The 23,183-nt window shown below is 51.2% G+C and overlaps 1 protein-coding gene across 1 annotated transcript; it reads right to left on the bottom strand.

Moving 5' to 3' along the window:
- Positions 1-36: 36 nt before the first annotated feature.
- On the bottom strand, positions 37-17,449 carry LMOD1 (leiomodin 1). Its single transcript, XM_054648951.2, has 3 exons — positions 17,057-17,449; positions 1,205-2,794; positions 37-63 (listed from the first exon to the last, which is right to left on the bottom strand). The coding sequence occupies exons 1-3, from the start codon at positions 17,315-17,317 to the stop codon at positions 37-39; spliced, it is 1,878 nt and encodes a 625-aa protein (XP_054504926.1). The 5' UTR covers positions 17,318-17,449.
- Positions 17,450-23,183: the final 5,734 nt, after the last annotated feature.

Raw genomic sequence — 23,183 nt, 5'->3', positions numbered from 1 at the left:
CTGCCATGGGCTGCAGGGGAAAAATCCTCCCGCTCCCTACTGCAGCAGCTTCGGCAACTCCACCTGCAGGGAAGCACACCCCATTACTGGGCAAGCAATGGGACGGGGTGCAGGACTGTCACTGACATGGTGTAGGGACATCCACGACAGGGTTAGATGGGCTACTGGGGAGAAATTCCTCCCTGTGAAGGTGAGGAGGTCCTGGCACAGATTGCCCAGAGAAGCTGGGGCTGTCCCATCCCTGAAAGTGCCCAAGGCCAGGTTGGATGCGGTTTGGAGCAACCTGGGCTAGTGGAAGGTGTCCCTGCCCATGACAGGATAGAGATGATCCCCAAGGTCTCTTCCAATCCAAACCATTCAATGACCTCTTTTTCTTGGCCAGGCTGCCCATGGACAGCCCAGCAGGGACACAAACCACCTGGAGTGTGTGAGAGGTTTCAAGGCTCCATGCTGGGACCAGCATTAGGCCCTTTTATTCCAGCAGTTATTACTGCATGGGGTACATACTTGACAATGTGCTGCCCAAGGGTGAATTTATGGGCCTCCTGTATTAGGAGGGCAGTTGCTGCCACAGCTTTCAAGCATCCAGGCCACCCTTGGCTAAGTCTAGCTGTTTGAGAAGTTGGCCACACATCTCTGCTGGTCCCCAAGTGCTGTATCAGTACCCTCAGATCAACATTCACTCATATGTAAAGAGTTCAAAAGGATTAGTCAAGTCCAGACTGGGGCTGACACCAAGAAATGTCTCAGTTGTTTAAAGGCAGATGAAACCTCTCCAGCCATCCTGGGCCACCTTCGACCCCAGGGGCATGGGCTCAGCCACAACAAGATATCAAGAGCCCAGTGAGTTATAACTTATGGATGGGTTTTTCCTTGTGTCCCAGCCCCTGGATCCTGATGGATCTGCCCAACACAGGAGCTCTGCCAAGGGATAGATCTGCACCTGTCATGCTCTTTGCCAAGGGATGGATCTCCTGTTGGATGCTCTGCCAAAGGATGGACCTGCTGACCTCATCTGCTCTGCAGGATGGCATTAAAGGATGGATCTTCCTTCCCCATATGCTTGGCAAAGGGATGGATCTGCCCCTGTGCAGGAGTTGGACACAACCCCACTCCAGAGAAGGACACTGCCTGAGTGACAGCCACTATGACCTCAGCCCCCAGCCCCACCCTGTGCATGGGCCCCACCTGGCCCTGCACTTGCCTTCTTGAGCTGTTTGAGGTTGCTGGAGCGAATGGCTGCCAGGAGCTGGTCTCGAGAGTTCTTCTCCTGGACTGGCAACGCCCGGTCTCCCAACTTCCTCTGTGTGGCTGGCGAGAGAGAGTTCTTCAGGTTCTCGTTGATCATCAGTGGTGGGGCAAGTGGAGGAGGAGGTGGGGGTGGTATGGTGGGTGCCCCTCCTTTCTTGGGAGAGCTTTTGGGGGAAGCCTTGGGGGATGGCTGCGGGGATGCCTTGGGGGACCCCTTTGGCAGTGCTCCAGGCTTGGGCACCTCCAGGAGGTCTTTCTTCTCCCCCCGTTCCTGTGCCAGTTTCTGCTCCTGGAGGCGTTTCTGCCTCTGCCTGTCCATGTTTCGGCTCAGCAGGTTGGTGACAGTCATGCGTGGCCCAGCCAGCTCGAAGTGGTAACCCAGCTTCAGGAGTGTGGTGTTCTCTTTCAGGAGCTTGGCAATCTCCATCTCTGTTTTCCCCCCACAGATGTGCCGCTGGTTGTGGAAACGTAGCTCTGTCAGTGTGTTGTTCTGCAACAGGGCCCGGAAAATGGCCAGGATACCCTTGCCTGTGATGTGGTTGGAGTCCAAGTTGATGCTTGTCAGCACCTTGTTGGACTTGAGCATTATGGCAATGGCAAAGGCCACGTGGTCATCAGCGCGGGTGTTTGCCAGGGCAAACACCTTGACCACAGTGTTGAACTCCAGGGCCTCAGTGAAGCGCACCAGGGTCTCGTTGTTGATGCAGTCAGAGTTGTTCACGTTGACCTCGGTCACCTCAGCGTCATTGTTCTTCACCTTCTCGATGAGCTCGTCAAAGATGCTGGAGGCTTCATCATCCTTGGCTTGATCTGCAGAGCTGCTGGAGGAAGACTTGGAAGGGCTGCTCCCGGCTGCTGCCTTGGCCTCCTGTTTCTCCTCCACCTTTTCTGCCTTTTCTGCTTCTGTCTGGGATTTATCATTCTCATCTGCCTTGGATTTTTTCACAGCTGAAGCCTTTTCCTCTTCTTTTTTATCATTTTCTTTTTTACCTTCCCCTCTTAAGTCTTTTTCTGCCTGTTTCTTTGATTCTGATCTGTTCTCCTCCTTTTTGTCCTTCCCTGTGTCCTTTGATGCTGAATCCTTTTCTTCTTGCTTTTTTTCCTTCTCTGTCTCCTCCTTTGCTGCTGAGACCTTCTCTTTTTCCTTTTTATCCTTCCCTGCATCCTCCTTTTTAAAACATGAGCTGTTCTCTTCTTCCTTTTTATCCTCCCCTGCATCTTTCTTCAACTCTGAGCTCTTCTCTTCCTCCTTTTTGTTCTTCCCTGTGTCCTTCTTCAACACTGAACCCTTCTCTTCCTCCTTCTTGTCCTTCCCCATCAGCTTTTTTTCCATGGCCTTTACTTTATCATTCATAGCTTTGTTCTCTTTGCTCTTGGTCTCAGTCTCAGCTTTACCTTTCAGGTCTGTTTTCTGAGCACTTTCTTCCTTTTTCGAGTCTTTCCCCACTTTAGCATCTTGTTTCTGGGCCAGTTCTTTGGAAGGAGATTCTTTTCCTTTTTCTTCTTGATTTTTGTCTCCCTCATTCTTGCTCAACCTGCTTTCCTAGTGGGAGAAAAACACCTGGGAATTACAGAAACAGGTGCCTCTGACCTACAGACTTGCCACCCCAGTCCTGCGGTCACTGACCTCTGTCACATGGGAACATCCTGCAGCCTGTGGCTGGCCTTTGAAGAGGAATGTTTGGCCCAGCTGAGGTCCCAGCTCCAGGGAAGGGTTCAGCATGTGAGTGCCTTGAATGTAGGCAGAGCCTGCAGGACCCAGGTGTGATGAGGTCCTGCTGCAGCTCTCTAAGGCAGCTCTGCTCTCCTTCTGCCTCAGCCCCCCCTCCCAAAGGGCTCTGGAGGTCTGCAGGACACCCTCCCTGACAGGCCATAAACTAACAAGGTGTAGGAGCACCTTCTCTGATACCCCCTCTAAGTTACAATTTTTAAATCATTTTTCTAACTAGGGATGGAGGTAGTGCCAGTCTCCCTGTGAGCCCCAGGTGCTTTCCCACCTTTCCTAAATGGTTAGGAACGGCTGGATGCTTGGTGGCTTTTCCCAGTCTGTAGCCCAACATTCTCCACACTGTCCTGGATGTGTGTGCAAGCAGGGGAGAGCCCACAGCAGTGTCCTTAGTGACACTGCTGACCCAGCAGTCACTCCAACCCTGGGTTCTGCAAAACCATTCTCCCTTCAATGGCAGTTTGCACTTTTGAGCAGAAAACCGAGGAAATGAGAGAATGGCATTTATAGCTTTCTAATGCATGAGGTACTCCCAGCATATCTGCTCCCAGTGTCCAAAGACATCAAAAGAAGGAAGGGCTTGGAGAGTCTGGGGGAAGGTCAGAAGGAAATTTTGGCCATTTTTACAAGCATGTGACCCTTACCCTTGGTACAGCCTGTCCTGGGCATTGCTGCTGGCCATAGCCAACTCCAGCAGCTTGGGGACACAGCCAATGCCTTGTTGCAGCCTTCAACCGAGGCTGAAGGGCTGGGAGGGGTCTCCATCAGCATTGGTACAACCTTTGATATGGTTCTCTGGCAGTTGCCAGAGGGCAGAGTTACATGGGATATTGGGAAGAAATTCTTCCCTGTGAGGGTGGTGAGGCCCTGGCCCAGGCTGCCCAGAGAAGCTGGGGCTGCCCCATGCCTGGAAGTATCCAAGGCCAGGTTGGACAGGGCTTAGAGCAACCTGGGATAGTGGAAGGTGTCCCTGCACATGGCAGGGGGTGGACTGGGATTAACTTTATGGTTCCTTCCAACCCAAACTAGTCTGGGACTCCATGACATGAAACACATCCATTCCCAAGGGAGAGGAACCAATGCTTCAGGTGGCTGAAGGGAGATGAACTTGACACTGGGACCAAGTTTGCTGCATAGTGGAGGATACTACCATAAATTTCACATCAAGGTTTGGCAATTTAAATGCCCTTCTCCCTCCTCCACAGCTAGGGAACACACAGGTCCTCAGCACTGGCCTGGCTCATCACCTTTGCTGGAGGGATTTTAGGACTCCAGGGAAAGGAGGAAAGAAGATGCCTCTGGGAGATGCAGCTGTGATGCCTTTACAATCTCCCTGGATCCTCTCATGATCAGGACAGCACTGTGGCTTCACCCAGTGCCTGGAACCCCCAGATCTGAATCCTGACACCACAGTCTGCAGTCAGGCTGGCCTCCTCCTCTTCATCCTGGTGCTCCACAGTGTCCATGCTGGGGCAGCATAAGGCTGAACTTTCCCCACATGCAGTACTGCCAGCCCTCAGGGACAGATTTTTGTGGAAAGAACTGGCTGTGCATGGGCAGTCCTGGGGACTGTTTGTACCTGGTGTATAAACAGATGCCATCAGGGACGAGAGAGCTGTTTGTTTAGTTAAGCGATTTCTTGGCTCCTGGCGCAGGGCTGAGCAGGGACAGGAAGGCTCTTGCCAGACCCCTACAGAGCCTGGCCCGGCCTGGGGGCCCCATAGTCCCCACAGTCCCTACTGCTGCCACCCTAGGGAACAGGGATGGGGCTCCCATGCACCCCAGTCCTAGGTGCTGCAGGGAGCAGGTGATGCCACCTCCTCTGGCACTGAGCCAGGGGTCCTTCTCACCAAGCTGTGGTCTATTCTCAGCACCAGAATGGTGCACAGATGGTCAGTGACATCCTGAAGCACCTCAGTGGAGGAAGAGCCCTGGCAGGAGGCCTCTGGGATGAGGACACTGGTGTTGCCCTGCTGGTACCCAACAGGGCCTCCCCAAGGTGTTTGGGAGTGCCCAGGTTGCAGGTTCCTCTGAGAAGGAACATTTATCCTCCTCAGGGCTCTGTGACATTTTGGTGACCCCAGGCTGAGCACCCATCGAGTCAGAGCCAGCAGCCTCATCTCCATGCCAACTGCTCCAGAAATCTTTCTCCTTCCCAGCCCAAGCTCACCCAGCCTAACACTGGTGAGCTCTGAATCTCCCCTGAGCACCCTGGGCACATCCAAGACAAAGAGGAGCAAAGGCTTTGGCCAGGGATGAACAGAACTTGGAGAGACAGAGAAAGACCCTGGTGAAAATGACCAGCAACCTCTCCCATGCTTGAAGAAGGTGATGGTTTACTCCAAGCAAATTAAAATAGAAGAAAATTAAATCCATGGAAAATCCCTACTTGGGAAAGGTGCTGCAGCACATGCTGGGTATGTACTGTTATGTGGTTCAAGCTTCCATTCATGGATGTGTGACCACATATCCACGTGCTGCAGTTTGGGGGAGGAGAGACCGGGAGCCAGAGAATGGGATGTGGGAAAAGAGGTGAGGGAAAAGGAATCAGGAGAAAGAGAGCTGGGAGAAGTCAGGGGAAAGAAGCTGGGGGAAAAGGAGCCAGCTGTGGCCCCAGGCACAGGAACAAAGGAATGCAACAGATATGCAGAGACCATCATGGGTGTTTCTGCCACTGTGCGTAGCACTTGTGGGATCATTTGCTTACAGCAAATTTGGGATGCATCAGAAGATCCCATCTAAGAGATGCAGGTTATTGAAGAAGTGCTGGATGGTTGCAGGGGATGAGAGGGGTTCAAGTTGCTTCATCTCCTGTGGAACTGCCTTGGGAGAGCACTTGGCACGCACCCAGCTCCAGTGGCTGCAGAGGGACAGGAATCGGGAGGAAAAAAATGTTCAGGCAAGAAACCAGATCTGTGTTTCTAAAACCAAGGGTCACTGTGGCCCAGCTCCATCCCTTGCTGGAGCCTGGGGTCATCTCCAAAGCAGGTCTGCTCCAGGCTCTGCCTGAGGCCGCATGGGTGCCCAAGAGGGAACATGTCCTTGTCTCCTCCTGCCTTTCCACCATCCCAGGGCTCTCAGTGTGTCCCACCAGCCCAGCACATGCTGCAGCAGCCAGCCTCAGGTGTCACCAGCCCACACTGGTGATAATTCCAAAGTCCTCACCTACAGGCTGGAAGTGCAACTGGAAGTGGAGCTCGGAGGCAGAGCTGTGTTTCAGGAGAGAGATAAGCACCGTTCCCTTGCTCTGGAACCCCTGGCTGCCCCCATGGCCACCAGCACAGCTTCTCCTGCAGCCCAGGGCCAGCTGTCCCCTCTTCATGGCTATCCTGAGTCCTGCCTGCTCATTTCTCTCTGCCCACCAAGGCATATTTACCTTGGGTACCTGGAAACCAGTGCTGCTGCATGCACTCTGTGCCATTCCCTCTGCCACAAGCACATTTATTAGGGGAATATTTTTACACAGCATGTCAGACCTTTAAAAATAAGCCTAATGAAAACAGCCTGGTAGTCGGTTGATTAATCACCAGTGTTTTGATGAACTGAAATGCCTTCCCGTTTCCTCTAAATAGACTAAAATGAGCATTGCCATGGCTTGTTAGCATTTGTAACCATCTAACCCACTCAAATGTTGCCTTAAAAGGCAAAGGAGACTGGGAGCTTCTTGCCTGGAATCCAAGCACTCACTCCAGCACTGAGCAAGGGATGGGGCTGGGGACAGAGCTGGGGATGGGGAAAATTAATCTGGAGGTGGAGTGAGGGTCTCACTTCCTGCCCCCAAAGCCCCACAGCTCATTTTGGGGTGGAAAATGGCTGGTTTAATGGCAGTTATTGATCTGGCTGCTTGTTTAGCAGGCGGAAGGTGGGCACAGTCACCCTGCTGTGCCCAGAGCAGATTCCAAACAAAAGGGAGAGGAGAGGAGAGGAGAGGAGAGGAGAGGAGAGGAGAGGAGAGGAGAGGAGAGGAGAGGAGAGGAGAGGAGAGGAGAGGAGAGGAGAGGAGAGGAGAGGAGAGGAGAGGAGAGGAGAGGAGAGGAGAGGAGAGGAGAGGAGAGGAGAGGAGAGGAGAGGAGAGGAGAGGAGAGGAGAGGAGAGGAGAGGAGAGGAGAGGAGAGGAGAGGAGAGGAGAGGAGAGGAGAGGAGAGGCAGCTGCTGGTACATCAGTCCCTGGCAGAGGAGACATGGAAATGCATTTGCCCAAGTTTAGTCTTTGTAAGGGGCCAGCTTTCCCCAGCCTGCAGTTATTTTCAGAGGTATGTCCTGGGAAGGGCCCCTCATGGTCTCACCACGACAGGATGTGCTTGGCTCAGGCAAAGAACAAGAGGTGAGGATGGAATCTTGGGAGCATGAGCAGCTCCGTGCTGGCTCCAGGGAGGAGTACCCCATTGAGGTTCAAGGAGGGCTTGGCTGGGAAGCCAGAAGACTCCCAAGATCAGAAGGGCACAGAGCTTTTGGAGTGAGTCCAGAGGAGGCCAAGAGATGCTCTGAGGGCTGGAGCTCCTCTTATCTGGAGACAGACTGGGAGAGCTGGGAGTGTCCAGCCTGGAGAAAAAAAGGCTTTGAGGAGACCTTAGAACCCCTTCCAGTGCCTAAAGGGGCTCCAGGAGAGCTGGAGAGGGACTTGGGACAAGGGTCTGGAGAAACAGACTATGGCTTCTCGCTGCTGGAGGGCAAGGATAGGTGGGATACTGGGAAGGAATTCCTCCCTGTGAGGGTGGTGAGGCCCTGGCCCAGGCTGCCCAAAGAAGCTGGGGCTGTCCCATCCATGGAAGAGTCCAAGGCCAGGTTGGACAGGGCTTGGAGCAACCTGGGACAGTGAAAGGCATCCCATGGCAGGGCTGGAATGGTATGATCTTCAAGGTCCCTCCCCACCCAGACCATGCCATGATTCAAGAGTCCACAGGTTCCTCTGTGCAGGTGACTGCTGGGGACATGAATCATGCTGGTCCCCATGAGGAAAGGCCAAACCTGCACTTGCAGCTCCTGTGAAAGTGGCTCCAGGAACAGTGAACTCAACTCAACCTGCAGCCATGACCCTGGCTCGGTCTCTAATGTCACCTGCAGCTCTAGGGGCCTCTGGAAGCTGAATATGAGACATCATCCTGTGATGATATGAGAACCTCAGGAGCACAACAGGGGAAGCTTGAGCCAGGATCGGGTCCATCCCAATCATCTGTACTGCTGGGAAATCTAGGGTCAGCTCCAAGGTGGCTGATAGTGGTTTCTGCACATGCACTGCAGCCCACCACGACCCTCCTCTGGGGACCCACTGCGTCCCTCCTTTCCAGCAGCTTCCCAGGCAGGGCCATGCTGGCTGTCTGGCACGTGGATTTGGCCACCAACAAAGACTGTCCCACCAGAACCAAGCTCCTTACAAAGCAACTGCAATCCCTCCAGAGCTGCAGACTTGGGAATAACACCCAGGCCAAGGGGTTGTTCTCTCTCCCAGCCTTTGCTGGGATAATAAATTCCTCCTGCAGCCTATGAGACATTTTCCAGATCATCTCTTGGCATGGCATGGCATGGCTTGGACAACACCAGCACAATTCCATTGGTCCCACACAAATCCTGAGTAGCTTTTGGTGGTGGAAAAATGGGGAAGTGGGGAAGCCCAGGAATGAGGTGGGATCTCTGATACACAGACAGACAATTCACCAAAATCTCTTGGTCAGCTGTGAGGGTCCTAGACCACACTGGTGAGGGAAGGAAACTGTGTTGAGTTACTTAAATTAGCAGATTTAGGGATAATTATGATCCATGACTAACAAGCCAATCTTCTTTCACTGCCTGGGGGGTTTCAGTCTGTCCTACAGCCCTTTATAGGACTGCTGCCAAGCCCTATAAAGTCTCCAAAGCTACCACAAGACTCTAGGATTGAATCCGCAGCTCTAACTTTGGGAATCACTCTCTGGAGATACCTGCCTACCTGCCAGACTCTGAAGACTCCTATGTTCCCTCTGTCCCACCCACCTATCCCAAATCCCAGCCAGAGCCCATGAGCGAGGCACCAGCATCCTTCCACCCCTCAGTGTGACCCTAGGGCTGAGGAGGCTGAGCAGGAGCCCTGTGTGAGCTCCAAAGGGATGTCCTCTGAGACTGTCCCACTGCATGGAGAAGCCATTGAGGTGGCTGGGGGCAAAAGCAGGGGGGTTGCAGGTTGTTTGATGTTCCTGGTATTTGGGTACCTACTTCTGGAGAGGATTGCTAGAGTCAAGCCAAACCACAACAAGTTGCCCAAGCTCTTTTCCTCCATTCCTCAGCCAGTTTTGAGTAGCCTAGGGACAACTCAGAGCCAAGGACATTCCAGAAAGAATGCTGTGTCCTTGGCTGAGTCCTGGGAGCTGCTGAACCTGGATTGCCAGTGACCTGCAAAGGAAGCAGGATTGTGAGGCTTCTGCTGGCTCTGGGACACCCTGGACAACCCTCCTGCTCCTCAGCAAATACCATGGAAAGATTTGTGGGAGACCCTGCTCACATCCACGGGGCTTCTTGAGAGGATCAGGCAGCCAAGAGTTTCTCTTGGCACATTTGGGCTCTTTTGGCAGGAAGGAAGGTTGAAAGGACCTCAGCTTTCAGCACTGGGACATACATGACCCCTGGCCATGCTCTGTGTGCTAAAGCCCAGAGAGATGTAAGCAACTCCTTGCCCTGTCCTGCTTCACATATTATCCTGTCATTTTCACAAGGAGTTCAGCTTTTCCCCTTCCCTTCTGCCCAGATCTCTCTGACCTCAAATATCACTGTGTCTTTGCACGTCTCAGGCCAATGTTTTTAAAAAGTCCCCTTTCTGAGATGCAGATCTCCAGAGACTGGGCAGCTTCTGGCCCTGATTATGCCTCTTTTTTCCCCCTGAATTAAGGCAATAAATGTTTTAACTTGGTTTCCTTTAACAGAAGAGCTCCAGCCCTTCCATGGAGATGCAGCCATTTCCCAGAAAGCTGTAAAGCCACTGAATACTATGCAAATGGAAACTTTTTTTCATCTAACAAAATCAAGTTTTAGAAGTCCAGGTTTTTCTCTTCTATTTGCTGTATTCCCAGCCCTTCTACTGGCACTGCCATGGCTGAACTGGATATTTCCAAGATGAGACCTTCTCCCTGGTTGTCTCCTCTTCATCAGGGATTGAAAAGAGCAGGGAATCCAAGCAATTAACACTACAAACACCTCTAGGCTGGATTTCTGCCCAGCGCACTTTGTGGGAAGCCCAAATAAAGCATTCATTGGATTTTTAGGAACAGCAGAATTGCAATTCAGCCCTAGCAAGTCTTAATCCGATCTCCATCCTCTGTGTCATAAATGCTGGATGGTCAAGGAACAGGACACTGCTCCCAGCCTCTTGGCAACACATGGGCACATCTCCGGGCCCCTTGCTGGTGCAAGTATCCAATGGATTCCATGCAGCAGCCCATGGAACCATCACAAATACCCCCTGGCAGTGGGCACCTGGTGCTGGAAGATGATCCCAGGTTCTTGCAGCAGGTGAGATGAGCCAAGCTCCAGGTGCCTACCTGGAAAATCTGGACAGTTTTGCTGGTCATTCCCTTAAATAGTTTGTGGGAAACAGGAGCACCTGCTCCTCAGGCTCTGGCACCACATGGGAGCTGCATCCCAGGACAGAGCACTTAGTAGGCATACAGCCAGGCATGCCAGGGGTCACCATCTCTGGTTCTTGGGAACTGGGGAATTCCCTGTAAGGAAGAAAATGGCAAATCACTCTCCTTGGCAGAGGCTGCCATGGCTATGCAGGAGCTCATTCCTGTGCTGGGCATGTCCAACATATGCCATGGTGCCCCTGTCAGGAGGAGGGACCCTTGGAGCCCTCAGAAGCATGCAGCATAAATCCTGATCCAAATACTGTGCATAAGCCCTAGGCTGCTCAACACATGGTCAAGGGGTTGCACAGGACACCTCTATGACCTGGGCTGGTGCCTCTCCAGTTGTGTTTCAGGAAATCACAGAATAATGGAATCACTATGGTTGGAGAAGCCCTCTAAGCTCATCATGTCCAGCCATTCCCCCAGGACTGCTATGTTCGCTGCTAACCCACGTCCACAACAGCCACATCCATATCCACACAGCTCTTAAATCCCTCCAGGGATGGTGACTTCACTTCTGCCCTAGACAGCCTATGCCAGTGCTTTACAATACTTTCCATGCGGGAAATTTCCCCCTGTTTCCAACTTGAACCTTCCCTGGCACAGCTTGAGGCCGTCTCCTCTCCTCCTGTCCCTTGTTCCCTGGGAGCAGAGCCTGACTCCCACATGGCTGCAGCCTCCTGTCAGGAGTTGTGCAGAGCCAGAAGGTCCCCCCTGAGCCTCCTTTTCTCCAGGCTGAGACCCCCAGCTCCTTCAGCCACTTCTGGGGCTCCAGACCCTTCCTCAGCTCTGTTCCCTTTTCTGGTCCTGCTCCAGCCCCTCAATGACTTTCTTCTCCTGAGCAGCCCAAAACTGTTACAGGGATTGAAGGGTCTGGGGCTCCAGACCCTTCCTCAGCTCTGTTCCCTTCTCTGGTCCTGCTCCAGCCCCTCAATGACTTTCTTCTCCTGAGCAGCCCAAAACTGTTACAGGGATTGAAGGTGTGACACCAGTAGTGCCAGCACAGGGCATGGGCACTGCCCTGGTCCTGCTGCCACACCATGGATGGGACAGGCTCTTGTTGCTTCCACAGCTCCAGTTCCTTTCTGTTTTCATCCCTGTTTGCTCCACATTCTGGGCAGAGGAAAGGACAGAGCAGGACCCTTCACCCTCCAGGTGTGTCCACCATCCTGCAAGCCACACCTTGACTTCAAAACATATGCCCTGCCACTGAGATCCTCTTGCTCCATCCTGCCACGATTCCCACACAGCAAAGGGTGGGCTGGAGCAATATGACCGGTTAATCCCAGCGTCCTGCTGGAAGCTGAGTCACTGAGATGGTTTTAGCACACAAGTGATGTCATAGTGCTGCGAAAGAGAGGGACACATAACGGACCCAGCTCTTCTCCTCCTCCATGTCTATTTATCAGCTCAACATAAACACATATTAAACCTCCTGGGCAGCTCAGCCCATATAAGCTAAACACTCCAAACACTTCCATGGACTTATCTGTATCCCTGTTGTGCTTTATGTAAACATAGAACTTGGATTTTTACTCTTTTTTTCCCAATTGACTAGAAATCCATGGGTTTCTTTCCCTGCTTGTGCCCTTAGATGGACCGTGGATCTCCCAAACTTGTGTGTGCCTTTGGCATGAGCTCCAAGTCACTGGGAATGCTTTGTGCTGCAACTCACCCTGGTCACAAAAGGAAAAACAAGGAAAGCAAAGCTTCTGCCCCCAAGGGCATCACAAAAACACTGATCCAGCTGTGAAGGTCTTTCTCACACCATTTTTTTAGGAATGCAGCTCAAAGATGCCTGTGTTCTCGCTTCCCATTTTTCAGCTGTTCTCCACAATGCAGATCCTTCTGGGAGCTGTCATGGGATTGTTCATGCTTCTATGTTAACCTTGGAGGGTTGTTTTATCATCTGTTGCAGGTAACAGCTCCTGCTGCTGCTGCTCATCCCTCTTGTGACAGGGTTGGGACTTTTGCAGAAACTCAGAATGAAACACAGAGCACAGACAAGAGTTTTCATTTCTGAGCAATGAAAGGGATCTCCTGGACTTCACAGAATTACAGAATCAATTTGGTTGGAAAAGGCCTCTGAGATCACCTAGTCTGATCTGTGACCAATCCCCCCCACCTTGTAACCCAGCCCAGAGCACTGAGTGCCACATCCAGGCATTCCTTGCACACCTCCAGGAAAGGGGACTCCACCACTGCCCTAGGCAGTCCTGTCCTGTTCAATATATGACCACCCTTTCCATGGAGAAATTCCTTGTGATGTCCAACTTGAACCCTGGGAGCAGAGCCTGACCCCCACCTGGCTGCTCCCTCCTGTCAGGGAGTTGGAGAGTGACTTGTGCAGCTGGAGGGATCATCTTTGGCCTCCTTTAAAGACCAAATAGGAACGGCTCAATACCTTTGGTTTCTTTCCAAATGTGTGACTAGTTTGGATATCCTGGCTATCATCCATGGAGGAACGCAAAGCCCAGGAAGCTGCCAGCTCTATTCCTCTCTGTGTGCTAGTGAAAGTACCCACAGCTTTACCCACTGCTCATTCCATGGGCCGGAAGCCACTGCAGAAGCCTCTGGATGGATGTCCCAGTGTCACCCACCCCTTTCATCTCTTTTGGGGGGCCAGAAGCTGTTCAGAACAATTTATTATGGTCCATTCTCTCCTGTGAGAGAGATGAGACCCTGGCACAGGTTGCCCAGAGCAGCTGTGGCTGTTCCATTCCTGGAAGTGTCCAAGGCCAGACTGGACAGGGCTTGTAGCATCCTGGGATAGTGGAAGGTGTCCCTACCTATGGCAGGGCTGGGTGGAATGGGATGAGCTTCAATGTCCCTTTCCACCCAAATCAGTCTGGGATTCTGGGATTCTTTGAACTTGATGATCTTAGTGGCCTTTTCCAATCATAAAGATTCTCTGATGAGGGAAAAGAGACCAGGTCAGGACATGGCTAAAAGAAAGGCAAGAGCTGAGAATTAGTGAAGACTCTTGGAAGGGAGCAGGAATAGTCTTGGCAGTCAAGAGAACTGAGAACTGAGAACTGGTTAATAAACAGAAGAGCAGAGTTTCAGTACGTGTGTTAGGGACAAACTGGGAAGATGCTCAAGGAATGATATAACTCCTGCTGTACCCTCATTTGCAAATTCCCTCAAGTCTGAACCAGCAAGTTAAATAAAGAGCTCCTTTCTTCCCTCCAGATATTTTAATGAAAAGATGGCAAGCTTTGAGCATTAAGAAAAAATTTAAATCCTGACTTGCTTGCCCGTGGTGTTGAAGAAGGGCTCACTGCTGAGGATCTCCACTTTCCATAGAGGATTAAAAATCACCCAGGATTAAAATCACCCACTTTCCATAGAGGATTAAAAATCACTCCACTTTCCATAGGATTAAAAATCACCCAGCAGCAAGTTCCAAGCCTGAGAGAGTCAGAAAGGAAGGCAGGACTTTTTACAAGACCTTCCCAAGCTCTTGTAAAAACAAATCCTTCTCCAGGACCTGCTGTCCTCTGGCACCAGCATCCTTCAGATACACAGAATTTGGATTAAATACACTCTCTGAGTTCACTGCTTTTCCCTCTGCATCCAGACCAGGCCATAAGGAGCCTGTCCAGCCTCCAAGAAGAGAGCCTGGGGACACGGAGACATTCCCAGGAGCCTGCAGGGATAAGGATGCATGGAACAGGAGGAGGTCTTGCCTGCAGAGGAATGGGATATCTGAGAGAAAGCGAAATGGTGCTGGAAGATAACTGAACCACCTCAGCTTCTCGTGTGCAAAGGCGGTCCAGCCTTCATGAGACAAAAATACAGGGACCATCTGCACTGTGCACATGTAGAAGATTTTATCCTGTGTCTGTGATGTCTCTTCAGGAGATCTCCTTGGAGCCCTCTCTTCTCCAGGCTGGACATCCCCAACTCTCCCAGCCTGTCTCCAGATCAGCAGAGGTCCAGCCCTCAGAGCATCTCTGTGACTTCCTCTGGATTTGCTTCAGAATACTGAGAGCTGTTGATGAGAGGGGCTGGGATGGACATGTATGGGGTGATGCCTACACACCCTGGGGGATTGCCAAGCCCGTGGGAGGGCAGCCACCATGCCTGTGCTGGCTGGCACAACATGGAATCTGCTGACACATGAGAGGGATTTGTCATTGGAGACCTCAGAGCTCTGAACAGCTGGGGGAGAGTTCAACACCTGCCTGGGGTGCTCTGGATGGCTCCATGTTTTATTCCATCCTTCAGCAAAACATAGCCCTGGGACTTCCTTGGACAGAGGGGACCATTGGCCTCCTGCACTGTTTTTTCTGACTGTTCCTGTGGTCTGATGATCCCATCCCATCCCATCCCATCCCATCCCACCCCATGGCAGAAGACAGCCCTACTCCACCACCAGCATGATCTGCTGTGCCAGCGCTGTAAACTGGCATTTTCTAGGTGTTAATCCCAGATCCTAACAATGGCAGGGAGGAAGGGGTGTAGGATATACTTTTTTTCCTTGGCCTCCAGGGATTGAAATAGAAGATGAAAGTCAGTTCTGTCCTATCCAGTTACTGCAACACAATTAAACTGGGCCATTTTCACTGACAAACTTGACCTGTTGCCAATTTGCTTTGTCTTCCACAGCCTGAACCTCCTTAACTCAGAGGGCAGCAGGAGATTTTCCAGGACCCCTGTGCTGCCCTCCCCTCCAGCCAGAGCCCTACACCATAACCCAGGTGTCTCTCCTCCCCAGGCCACCCCTTTCCACACCCCAAGTCTTCTCCCACTGCACACACACTCTCAGGCATTTCCAAACAACATTATGTTAAATCAGGCAATTTGACAGATTTTAACAAAAAATCTTTTTAACAAATTTCACAAATTTCCTCCCTTCCTCCTGGTCATGGACACTTCCCTATGCCAATTCCCAAGCAAGCCCTCATGTTCCAACAGTTAACACTGAAACAGCAACAAATCACGTCAAACCCAAATGTCCCCCTCACCTGAAAAAGCAAATTTTTTAGTGTCACCTCTTGGGATCACCTGCAAAACAGTGGTCACTGGGATGACTGGTCCTACATAAAAGCATTTCCCTCTCCAGGCAGGTTTGTCCTGCAGCACCTGCACTTCCGCACCACAGGGAAATTTTCCACTGGTGAGGAAATCAAGGCAGAGCCCTTGTGGTGAGGGGCATGGCACTCACTGTCCCCCAGCCCATGTCAAGCACCACATATAGAAGGTGAAAGCTGCTCCTTTATTCTCAGAGCCAGAGTGAGGTCCTAGGCTGCCCAGGACAGGGGTGGGAAGGAACAATTTAACCCCTTGTTCAGCTCTCCAAAATCAAGCTTCAGTTATTTTTCCTACTGGTGCAATTTTCATTCCCGCTCATCCCAATATTTAGAAGGGAATAAGGGTATCTATGCCACAGTCAGGAGAGGACCCTCCTATATAAACTCCACAAATATCCAGAAAGAGAAATATCCAAGTGCTCTGTGGTAGTTACAGATTGATCACCCAGCTGGAAGACCCAGGGTACAGCTGGGTGACCTGGAATAGATCTGGAATCAGAGCCAGAGCAGAGCAGTGCTCCACAATACTTGGCACTGCTTGTGCTGCCAAAACTCTCCAGCTCTGGCACAGCAGATGCGAATCCTGCCTGCGACATGAAACCAGCCCATGACCACATGGGTCAGCTGCTGCAGAATTGCCGTTTTTCATGTTTTGGTTCAGCCTGCCATGAAAACTAGGGAAACCAGACACTTCCCAGGCTTCCACGCACAAAGCACATAGCAAATACTCTTAGTACTGTGGTTAATAAATGTTACAGAAAAGCAGGACTGTCTCCCACTAAGGCACAACACAAAAAGAGGAAAAGGACTGACATGAAGCTCTTGAGCTCCAAGCAAACTCTTAAAGGATTTGCCAGGTGCAGAGAGGGAGATAAATATACCCAAATCAAACTAAAAGAAGGAATTTTAAGTGAACAATAAATGCAAAACAAATGGCACGGGGTAAAACTTGCTTCTCAATGTGATTTCCACAGAGCAGGAAACATTTTTATTCCACAAGAACCACAGACTGTTTAATCTTTTGCATAAGAAGAACTGAAAGGATCAAGAGTCCAGAGATCTCCAAAGGAGAGGGAGGGAAAAAAAAAAGAAAAGAAAAAATGCAGCCCGTGGCATTGCTGTCACTGCACCGGCCCCTACAGCAGCCTCCTGCGAATCCCAGCTCTGCTCCCAGCCCTGCCCAGGGATGTTAGAGAAGGGGCAGGTAGAAAATCCCTGGCACCAACACAGGTTTTGGCTTTACTAGTATCACCAGGATTTTATGGGACACCCTGTTTCCTCCCGGAGTGCCAGGACCAGCTCCCTGGTCTCTCCAGGACAGCTATTCTTCCTCAGCAAGTGCACGCCTTTCTCAGGTTTTGTGTTTTCCATCCCGTCCCTCACTCAGCCCGGGGGAAGGGGGGGGTTTGAGGTGTGCTCCCGCAGCAGCAGTGGGGGACGTGACTTACGTCTATCGAGTGCTCCCGCTGCAGGAGCCTCCTGGTGTCCTTGTCGTGGTGGTTGAGCGCCGTGTCACAGTTTTGTGGGCCAGGTAAGGAGTTTTCTGATTGGTTTGTCTGACTGCGCTCCACGGGGATGCTCCCATCCGCATCCACCACATCCAGCTCCTTTTCCAGCTCCTCCATCTCCTCTGGAGACAAAGTAGACAATAAATTGTCTATATCTGGATCTTCACTAACTTGTCGCCGGTATTTGGCCACTTTGGACATCTTGGCTCTCTGGCGAGACACGGTGGCGGTTGTGTGGTACCCAAAGCAGGAGAAAAAAAAGAAGCCGAAGCTCCAAGGCTGCTTCCCGAACGGCAGCAGGTGCTGAAGTGTTAAATCTCAGCAGCTCTCCAGCCCGAGATACGGTGGTTATCCAGAGGGGACACCCCTCGGTCCAAGAGTTGGCCAATAACAGGATCCAGTGGCGGTTCGGGCGCTGGGAAGCCAATGGAGCCCGGCAGGAGGCGGGGAATGGTGCTATCAGAGGAGCCTGAAACCCGAGGACATTCCAGGGAACCGTGCAGAGCTACATGACCAAATTTAGTCCGGAGCATTTCGCCTTTTAAAGGCAATGGGCCAACCTAGTGAGAAAACAGGGAAAAATGCACGAGCTGGCAGGCCGGGAATGGGGGGTGGAGGAGGCAGCCTCAGCCTGTGTCATGGAGGATAGGGGGCTACTAAAGTGGGCAGCGTGGCTACAAAGGGATGGGGGGAGCCTCTGCTGTAACAGTGACAGCTCTTGGCTAAAATCGGCAAGGAAGCACCCACTCCAGAGGAAGTTTTCCTCTTTCTCCCGCTGCAGCATGGGATCGGTGCTGTTAGCCGACGCGCTCTGCCCCACAGGAAAGGGCTGGAGGTGGTGGCGGTGAGGCAGACTGCTTCCATCGGAGGGATGGAGGCAGCAGGTAGCGAGTGCTCCGGGCTCTGCATACCTGACTCCACGGGGATTGTCAGAGCTCCTACCGACCCGCAGACCCTGAGGGGCTGTTCCCGCAGCTGCTCTTCCTCACACACTCCCACCTGCCCTCACCAAGCCCCAAAGACATCCCTTCTGCACAGAGGGAATTCCTGAATCTCCCCTGCTCCTGGTCCAGGCAGTGACCTAAGCCTGGACTTTAGCTGGCAGCACCACCTTTCCATTTCCCTAATCCATACAGAAGTTGAACTGGCACGTGGCAGTTCTCCCACAGGGATAGGAGACAGGCTTTTCTCTCCAAGTTTACAGGCAGCCTTACCCCATGTCCAGCATTTTGTATACATTTGTTATCCTGCCAGCTTCATCCTGGTTTTCTTCATCCTTTATCATCCTCCTAATATTTACTGCCTGCTCCCAGGCCTCTCTCTGCTGATCCAAGCAAGGAACCCTTTGGTGTTTTTTGACAAAACAGGCTCCCCTAGGATTTTCCTCAGCCTAATCACCTCCTCTGCCTGTCTTCCTGGCCAGATCCCACCCTGCACACAGGCACTAGGTGCTCCAGATGAATCTCCTAGTGACAAACTAGACATTCCCCATCCTGACAGGAAATGTACATTCTTGGTGCATTCCAGAATTTCCTTTATCTCCAGCACTGCAGTGCCCAGGTCGTGCTCATATCCTTCCTATGACTCATCAGCACGGCTGAGATTTTTTCCAGATTGTAAAAGAACTTGTTGGTTTTAGTTTCTAAGTGCACGAACTTAAACACTGCTGTGGTGAATTCCATCTCCCTCACTTCTGTTTCCCTGATCCTGCAACCAGGGGGTCTTAGTGCTTGCTTGCACTAGGAGGGATGCAGGCATTCTCTTCCCCAGCTGGCTTCACACACAGAGTCATGGAATGGTTTGGGTTGGAAAGGGACCTTAAAGCTCACCATGTTCCAGCCCCTACTATAGGCAGGGACACCTTCCACCTATCCCAGGTTGCTCCAAGCCCCATCCAGCCTGACTTTGGACACTTCCAGGGATCCAGGGGCAGACCCAGCTTCCCTGGGCAACCTGTGCCAGGGCCTCACCACCCTCACAGGGAACAGTTTCCTCCCAATATCCCATGTAACCCTGCCCTCTGGCAGTGGGAAGCCATTCCTCCTTGCCCTGTCCCTCCAGTTCCTGATGAAAAGTTCCTCTCCATCTCCTTCAACTCTCCTACCCCAACGCTGCCACAGCTGTGGCAGTGCTGAGGGCAACAGAAACCACACTGAATTTAGTCTTTGCCTGAATTTGCCTGAAATTGCCTGAATTTACCTGAAAGATGGTTTTTGGTGCCATCTTTGCCTGAAGAAGCCAGGTGAGTGTCTTTTTTGTTCCACCTTAATACAGCCCTGAATCTCTCTTAAGGTCCTGTCTGGTCCCTTTTCAGGATACAAGGCTGGACATGTTTTAACACTGTGTGTTTTGGAAGAGAAATTTGAGTTACAGAGTCTGGGGGTGGAAGAAATTAACTGACCTAGGGTGGACCTCAGTGGGTGTCAGGCTCTTCTCCCAGGGAACAAGAGACAGGACAAAAGAAAATGGCCTCAAGTTGCACCAGCAGAGGTTTAGGTTGGATATTGCGAAAATTTCTTCCCTGAAAGGATTTCTCAGTCTTGGCACAGCTGCCCAGGGCAGTGGTGGAGTCCCTATTCCTTGGAGGAATTTACTGGGTTAGTGGTAGTCCTGGGGCAATAGCTGGACTTGATGATCTTAGAAGGCTTTTCCAATATATACAAGCCTATTATTGTATTCTATAAATGTCCAACCTTCCAGTATTTCTATGGTATTGTTGTGCTCAGTCATCAAGTGCTTATAAGAGGTGAGCAACAAACTGGAAGCTAATTTCCCAGCTGGAAAGCACACAACAAAAAGGTAGTGAGGAATCACATCTTTGTGTCGGCCTCTTCTTGGAACAATCCAAGCATTCCCAGGTGTGCCATCCCTGGCTCAAGGGACAGGACATGTAGACAGCCCCAGGGACAATCTGCAGTGCTAAGCTAGAGAAAGAATCCTTCTGCTAAAAGGGAAATCTTGAATTTTCTCTGTCTGCCTTTCCTTCATAGTAAATTGTTGTAAACTTTCCCGTGTTGTAACTAGGTTTTCAACAGAATATAATCGCTATCAACACCTTGATAAAATCTCTATTTTGTCATTCCCAAACCTTGATTCTTGTGATGAGAGGTACCGCACACCAAATTCCCTAAGAAGCTGTGAATGTGGCCTGGGAGACTCCAAGTTTCTCCTGAAGGATCACCCATCCTTTCCTGATCTAGGAAAAGATCACCCACTCCTCCCCTGCACTGCAGAGCCAGGCAGAGGTAGCACAGAGCATAATTTTGTGAGGAAATATTCCTACATTAGCAGAAAGTCAGGGAGAGAAGCAGGGGACACCTCAAACTTGTCATGGTTCGGAGTGGATGGTCTCACTGTGATTTATGTTGGCTGTCACACAGTCCTTTTTAACTGGGATATTGGCACAGTTCTGTTAGACCATATTCCACAGGGTTCTTGGGGCTGTATAAAGAAAACAGTAGAAAAAAAAATTGTGTTTTCACCCCAGAATTAGAGAAGCTTGGATATGTCTGCATTGACTGGTCCTTCATGGGCTACCAACAGCTGGGAAGGGGGATGTGTTTACAGACCCTTGGGCCATGCTCTGAAGCTGGTTCCAGCCACCACAGTGGAATAGTGATATACAGAATCCCAGAACCCCAGAATTTCTGGGGTTGGAAGGGACCTCTGGAGATCATCCAGTCTGGCCCCCTTGCCCAGGCAGGGTCACCTGGTGAAACAGGAACACTTCCAGGTGGGTTTGGGGTATCTCCAGAGAAGGAGACTTCACACCCTCCCTGGGCAGCTGTTCCAGTGCTCTGCCCTCCTCCGTGCAGCGAAGTTCTTCCTCATGTTGAGGTGGAACTTCTTGGGGTTTAGTTTATGGCCATTGCTTCTCATCCTATCACTGGGCAGCACTGAAAAGAGTCCATCACTATCCTCTGACACCCCTTGGAGGTATTTGTCTGGATTGATGGGATCCCCTCTCAGTGTTCTCTGGACTCACCAGGCCCAGCTCCTGCAGTCTTTCCTCATCAGAGAGATTCCAGGCCCTGTGTGGTTCAGAGCACTGGGATGCTGTATGGCTTGGCACACAGGCCCTCTTGGCAGCTCTGAATCCATTAGTCCTGGATTTATCGGAGTCCCATCTCCATAGCAAACAACACCTTGAGGGCACTAATGAGTATTTCCAAACCACTGGCTTTGAAGCACCACAACAAGCCGTTAAAGAGGAGGGACAGAGACAGAGTCAGATTAAGCAGCTTTTCCAGGCATATTTACAAACTCTGGTAGAGCTGTGAAAACTTTCTGTGCCCACACCTCTCTCATCGCCACCTGGGACAATCCATCTGCTTTTATTCTTCCCTATTAGCTGATAAAGGACAACTGAACTTTGAATGGATTTTTCTAGCCTGTTATCTTTCTCTTTCTTTCAGAGCCCACAGAAGGAGAGGCTGAAAACTGATCTTTTTATCATTTTCTAAGCTGTTCACTGAAGAGTGACATTTCCCCTGGCCACAACAGGCGGTGGATGTCTTGTGGCCAGGGGAGAAATCTCCTCTCTCCCAAACCCAGTGCATCTTTATCCAAAACCTCCTCTCCAGACACATGCTTACATGACAACAAGAGTGGAGAAGGTGATATATTTTGGGAAACTAACCAAATCCTGGCTATGGGGAAACTCAGAAATCCCAGAAAGCCCTTGGATATCTTCTGTGAGCCTGCCCGAGGGTGGCACAAAGTCCCTTGGATGATGCAGGAGCTCCTGCACCTCAGGGACTCATCATGTTTCTCCAGCTCTCCTACAGCTTGTGAAAGGTGGGACCAGAATGACCATTTAGCCTGATTTAATCTACCACTCATAAGGGGAAAGAATATGGGCTACAGCAAAGGATTGCCACCCTGATAAGGGTTGGATCAGTCACAACATAATAGAATTGCTGAGTTTGGAAAAGCCCTGTAAATTTCCCCAGCAATGCCAAGGCCACGACTAGCCCATGTCCCGAGGTGCCACATCCATATGTTTTTTGAATCCCTCCAGGAGTGGTGATCACACCACTGTCCTGGGCAGCTGTGCAGTGCCTGACCAACCTTTCCAGGAAGAAATTTTCCCCAGTATCCAAACTGACTAAAATGGCCCAGCTTAAGGCCATTTCCTCTTGGACTGTCCCTTGTTCCCTGGCAGCAGAGCCTGACACCTGACACCTCCCTCCCTCCTCTCTCCTGTCAGGGAGTTGTGCAGAACAAGAAGGTCCTCCCTGAGCCTCCTTTTCTCCAGGCTGATCTCCCCAGCTCCCTCAGCTGCTCCTGGTTCTCCAGCCCCTTCCTCAGCTCTGTTCCCTTCCCTAAACATGCTCCAGCCCCTCAATGTCCTTCCCGAACTGAGGGGCCCAGAACTGATCCCAGGACTGGAGGTGTTGCCTCACCAATGCCCTGCACAGGGGGATCAAGTCACGGCAGTGCCAGAGGACACAGGAGTAGGGAGAGTTGCTCCAGTGGCTGAGAGAGGCCAATATTTCCTACTTTTCCCATCTCTCCTTCTTGGCCAAAGCAGAAACAACAATACCACTATACCTGGAGATTCCCAGGAATCTCCAAAATTGCATCACTTCTACTCCCCCACCTTAAATGGAGGTGAAGCAAACACACCTGCTCATGAAACAGTAGGAGTCTTTTAAAGCATCAAAAACCAACACAGCAGGTGGAGCATTCTAGCTCCTTCATGGTGCTTCAGACCATTACTTATTAAAACAATTAAGTCGCTGGAGAGCAACTTGTTTTGCATTCAGTTTTTGCTACCGAATGATTTGCTGCCCTTCAAAGAGAGCAGAGTGTGTACTGTTAAATTAGGAGTGGAAAAGAATATGCACTTTACAACTTAGAGAGGCTGCAAACCACTAGGTTGGGCAAGGCTTCAAGGCAGAAAGAGGCTGAGGGGGGACCTTCTCACTCTCCACAGCTCCCTGACAGGAGGGTGGAGCCAGGTGGGGGTAGAGCTGGTTCCAGGGAAAAAGTGATGGGACAAGAGGGAACACCCTCATCTTGTGCTGAGAGCTTTGCAAGCTGCCCAGGAATTTTCTGCTGGCAC

The sequence above is a fragment of the Agelaius phoeniceus genome, chromosome 25 (assembly GCF_051311805.1).
Source record: "Agelaius phoeniceus isolate bAgePho1 chromosome 25, bAgePho1.hap1, whole genome shotgun sequence".
NCBI classification, from domain to species: Eukaryota; Metazoa; Chordata; class Aves; order Passeriformes; family Icteridae; genus Agelaius; species Agelaius phoeniceus.
This window is presented reverse-complemented; position numbering and strand designations above follow the sequence as displayed.